Raw genomic sequence first — 5,488 nt, forward strand, 5'->3', positions numbered from 1 at the left:
TAATAATGGCTTATACTAGAACAGTAGCAGTGGAGATGAGGTAGAGTGACTGATGAGCTTTGTAGAAAGTAGAATTGGTAGTAAGGGAGAGTAGTCAAAGATGTAAAAAATATAAAGATTATGTTTAAGAAATTTTGAAATATCAGACTATGTACTGACTTTATGAATAATTTTGATGAACTGACATGAACAAATCACCTTGCGTTTCAGAATATTAAATAATTACAGAAATTAAGTGGAAAATATTTAGAAATATAATCTTAATCCAACTCAACGGAATGATTCTTTCAACAGTACCTGAAAAACCTCACTTTGTTTTGTTCCTAATATATTAAGCAGGTGAGTGTAGTGCTTTAAACACACAAAAGCATTAAAAAAGACCTTCAAGTACAAAAATTAGGGTAATTTAGGAAGGTTCTGTACCTAGTATTTCTTAACCTCCAAATGGAACGGGTGGATTAGAAGTTTAACAAAATACAAAGATGACATTTCCCAATTTGTTTGCACCTACTGTAATTATCTTTTTCTTAAAACCCAACATAACTGCTTCTTTCCCTACAAAACAGGATCAAATTGCTCAGTCATTAAACCCCACCAACAGACCACTTCACAAGAGGATCTGACACCAACTATCCCTAAAAGAACAAGACACATTATCAGGTGAAAACTAGTTTTTTCTTTATTGTGTTAAACTTTATAAAATGATTTGCAACTCTACATATAGAAAAATAACTACTGCATGGGAAAACATATACAAATTAGCTTCACTGCCTCTAGACTACTTTTCTTCTTGATCTCAGATGGCTTCTCAAACTAGCAATAGCAGCTTCTGGCAAATGGAGAAACAGCAGCAAAGTCCGGCAGTGAAGTTGTGATTACTAAAGTTGAACAGTTAATTCCACTAATCTTACAACTTTTCTACATTTATCTGTCATACATTACTACTTTCTACAGGATAAACACCTCACCAAGTTCTGAGAGACAAGTGAAATAGAAATTCACATTTATAGTTGTCTGTAAGACAAATTCAATAGAAGGCAGCAGAGAAATTGGGAATTACTGCAAAGTTATATTTAGTCCAGGTGATGAAGCCAAAATTTTTCTCCCAATGCTGACCACTCTACAGAATGACATTAAGTATCAAAACTCTTCTTACTTTTCTAGGAGTGATTCTAGCTCTTCTTGCAAAGAGCTGAGCTGCTCCTTTTCTCGGTCTTCCTTTTGTTTGAGTTCATCCAGCACAGCCTGAAATCTGTTTTTGAGGGCCAGGTTTTCCACTTTCATGATGAGGTCTTCCTGTCTTTTTGCCCTATCCTGGGTCTCTTGGAGCTTGCCTTTTATGTTATCAATCTGTTTCTGAATTCCCATAACCAGCTGATTGGTCCCCTCATTTTCTTGGTGCTGTTCATCTGATGTATTTAGCTTGTCCTGTAGCTGTCTTTCCAGATCTTCTTCAGTGTCAATGATGTTTATATCTTCCTCATCTTGATGCTGTGTCTCATCTTCATCTTCACTGCTGCTGCTGAGGTCATTGAAAATCTCCCGAAGCTCATCATGCTCTAATGAGTCATGGCCTTGCCTGTGGCCTGACATCCCTGGAGAAGAGATATCAAGGCCTTGATTTTCTGTTTCTTTTGTTTCATCTTCAGCAATTATTTCCCAACGAGTACTGACAGCTTCAGCATCTGTACTCAGCAAACGTTTCACTTCTTTTTCCACATCTGGAGATTCAATATATTTCTTCTTTGCTGTCTTCCGGAACCTTCTCTTTCTGACATTTTTTAGAGGAAGAGTGATTCCATGGTTCCAAATAAACTTTTTCTCTTTGTCCTTATCCTTTTTTTTGCTTGCTTTGGGATCAGCAGCAGCAGCTGCAGCAGTTGCAGCAGCTGCAACTGGTTCCTCTACTGGAGGATAGAGATCACCATCAACTGTGGATACAAGCATCTGACAGATATCAGCTGTCTTGTAAAAGGTTTTTTTATCAATGGTTTTCAAACTTTCCATAACACAAGGCAGATCTACCAATTTTGAGGCCAGCGGGACCCGGTCCACTCTGACAATTCCATGGCGCCCATCCGGGTGTAACTCTATGGTCAGTCTGTCCTTCAGATTGACATGGCCAGACTGTACTGCCCGCCTCACAGTAGAGGCATATTCTGGAGGTAGACGTAAGATAAACTGGCTCTCTAGTTCGTGAGGAGCATCATCTTTGCTCTTACTCATCTTTCTTTCTTTGTGACTCACTTCTCTAATAGCCACTTGTTGCACTGAAAAGTTCCAGCTACTGCAACAGTTAGAAAGACCAGTTTGTTATGAATTGAAATATTTAAGTATTACAGCAGCTAAGTGTCTATTTTCTTAATTTTAAATTAAGCACCAAGTCTTTTTAAATATGCTGTGACTGAATAAGTTGTTACTGACACTGGCTTATTCAGTTAGGTCCATTTAAATATATTAGCTGCAATTCCAAGTTTCAGCCTCTAGATGCCGCTGCCGGACAATGCAAAAAGCTAGCGAGCAGGAAAGCAAATGGTGGCTTCTGCAGAATGATTTGCAGCACAGAAAGTTACGGCCCCAGCTGACACTCCCAATCCACACTTTCCCGGAACAAAGGTAGCCAAAAAGCTGGGCACAGTGAGCTCTCTTCGCCTCGGATACTTACAATCCAGCAACGATTATAAACCCAGCTTCTCCGGTTCGGAGCGAGCGGAAGAGGAAGCCACTTGGAGCAAGCGGCTGGGAGCCGACCGTATCTCCTGATTCCTTTGTTCCTCCGGACTCTTGGCAAAGCGACCCGGTACTGATTACCAGTGAATGGTCCAGGGAGGGCAGCGCGAAATCTCGCTGAGATGCGCCGCTCTAAGCGCCAGACTCGGCAGCGCCGCGGCTCTGCGGCTCCGCAGACCTCCGTCCGCTGCTGCAAACAAGCGGAGAAGAAAGCGCTACGTCACCGCGCGGGGCGGGAGACGGCTTTGAGTGACAGCGCGATTCGTGCGGAAGTGCGGGCTGCCTCAGAGCGCGCAGGCGCAACTATGCTAGCGGCGTAATACTGTCTTCTCGCGAGAACTTGACTTTCTAGGAAGGGAATAATTCAAGAAGTTATTGTTTATATTTAGACACCGTTCCAAAAAAGACAGAGATCCTCCCACACCCGCCCCTCGCCCCGCCGCTAAGCCAGAACTTTTATCGGATCGCCGTGGGGCCGGGTGTCTCCTAGGCTTCCGGGTGATTGTCGGATACAGGGCATCCATGTGGAAAGCGTCTTTGCTTTTAGAAACATCTCGGATGTACTCCAGGGTATATATCCACTTGGGAGCTGAGAGAAGAATTCATGGCTAACTGTGCAGTGCATTTCAAAGTATGCAAATCAGTGGAGTGAAGAGGACATGCTGCTCACTATATAATTCTGTCACAACATTGATTATGAAAATGAATGGAGTGGACCCATGCCTCAAGGGTCTGTTTTGAAGGATCCAAGGGAATACGGGTGATTCCTCATTTTAATGTTTGATGTAGATACAAATGTAAACAAGTAAGTGTTTTTCTAGAGGCACGTGTTCATTTTAGCCAGAGTTGTCTGACAGACAAATGGTCTGATTGAGGTAGAATATAATTGAAATATTATTCCCTGCCACTCACTTGCCAATAATCTTTAAATTAGTTGGGATTTTTGTTCATGCCACCTCTACTATTTTGATAACTGTTTTCTGCTTGTTTCTTCTGTATGTAATTAGGTACTCATCAACGTGTATAATATTTAAGCCTCATTATGTAACACTTTCCACTTATTTCTATTCATTTCCATTTATTTTTTAATGGGATCGGTTTGGTAGAGCATCAAGGTCATTAAAAATTTCATTACTATCCTGTAAAATATTAACCACTACATCTAAATTTAAGAGAATGCTCTTAAAACTGTGATTAATAGTCCTGGTTGGTGTTGCTAAGTGGTTAGAGCGGCAGCCCGTGCACTAAAGGTGGCAGGTTCCATTCCCAGTCAAGGGCACTTATCTGGGTTGCAGGTTCTATCCCTGCCCCTGTCTGGTGCATGCAGGAAGCAACCAATCAATGTGTCTCGCTCACATGATGTCCCTTTCTCCTCCTTCCCCCTCCATCCACTCTCTAAAGTTGATGGGAAAAAATGTTCTTGGGTAAGGATTTTTTTTTAAAATGTGATTAACATTTCAAAAATTCACTTTATTTCTGTGTTTTTATTGCTTCTCTTACCCCATACTGGAAGTTCCATGATAGTCAGGAGTCTTCTGTCTTGCTCATCATGTTCCAGAACCTAGCACCAAAACATGGGAGATATACAGAAAATATTTGCTAATTGAATGAACCAATCCATCCATCTAGAAGGAACATAAATATAGTCTAACTCCTATGATAACTTGTGAGAGAAAATACATTCTTTGTTATTTTAAAATGAGATAGAGTCATTTCATATACATTTCCTCTCTAGTCAAGGACAATGCTAATTGTTATGAGCAGAGAGGTTTATTAATAGTGTGTGTGAATATGTCCTCTTTGTTTTAGGTAGACTGTATATCATGGGAGGAATTAAAATGGCCTGACACCAGTTTGCTTTTTTAATGTTAAGTTTGAAGTTGAAATTATGCTCTTTAAGATAATTCTACATTTGTTCTCTTGGTTCTATAATGTGTTCTATAATATGATGAGTCAAAGGTGATGTTTGGTAATGTCTGAAGACATTTTTGATTGTTACAACTATGGGGTGGAGTCTACTGGAATCTAGAGGAGAGAGGCTAGGAATGTTGCTATATATTCTACAATATACAGTACATTTATCCCACACAACAGAGTTATCTGTCTCAAAGTCATATCAAGGCTGAGAAACCTTGCCCTAAGCTTTTATTTTAAGCCCATATTCCTAACTAAACATTGACAAGTAGAATGAGATTATCATTATTGGTTTGGATCTCTCAGAACCTACTGCAACTATGAATAGCTTCAGCTTCACCCTAGGTATTCAGAGACTGGGCCCCTAAACTATAAATAAAGTGTTAGAAGAAAGGAGCGGGCATGGGCAACTGTCTTAGTCCATTTGGGCTGCTATAACAAAATACCATAAATCAAGTGGCTTGCAAATAACAGAAATTTATTTCCCAGTTCTGGAGTCTGAGAAGTCCAAGATAAAGACACTGGCAGATTTGGTGTCTGGTGAGGACAGGCTTCCATGTTCATAGACAGCAGTCTTTTCACTGTAACCTTGTATGGTGGAAGTTGTATGGGGGCTCTCTGCTACCTCTTTTACAAGGGCATTCATAGTATTCTTGAGGACTCCACCCTCATGACCTAATCACTTCCCAAAAGCTTTACCTTCAAATACCATCACATTGGGTATTAGGTTTCAACATATGAATTGGGGGGGGGGGGGGTCGACCCACGGATATTCAGTCTACAGAGGCAACCAATTATATCCATGAAAGAACAAATTACTTGGAGGATTATAATAGTATATATG

General features: G+C 40.5%; 1 protein-coding gene across 1 annotated transcript; it reads right to left on the reverse strand.

The window, feature by feature from the left end:
- Positions 1–415: 415 nt before the first annotated feature.
- TAF7 (TATA-box binding protein associated factor 7) lies at positions 416–2,956 on the reverse strand. Its single transcript, XM_079773164.1, has 2 exons — positions 2,666–2,956; positions 416–2,287 (listed from the first exon to the last, which is right to left on the reverse strand). Exon 2 carries the CDS (start codon positions 2,224–2,226, stop codon positions 1,153–1,155), a length of 1,074 nt encoding a protein of 357 aa, XP_079629290.1. The 5' UTR covers positions 2,227–2,287; positions 2,666–2,956; the 3' UTR covers positions 416–1,152.
- Positions 2,957–5,488: the final 2,532 nt, after the last annotated feature.

Source organism: Cnephaeus nilssonii (assembly GCF_951640355.1).
Source record: "Cnephaeus nilssonii genome assembly, chromosome: 5".
NCBI lineage: Eukaryota > Metazoa > Chordata > Mammalia > Chiroptera > Vespertilionidae > Cnephaeus > Cnephaeus nilssonii.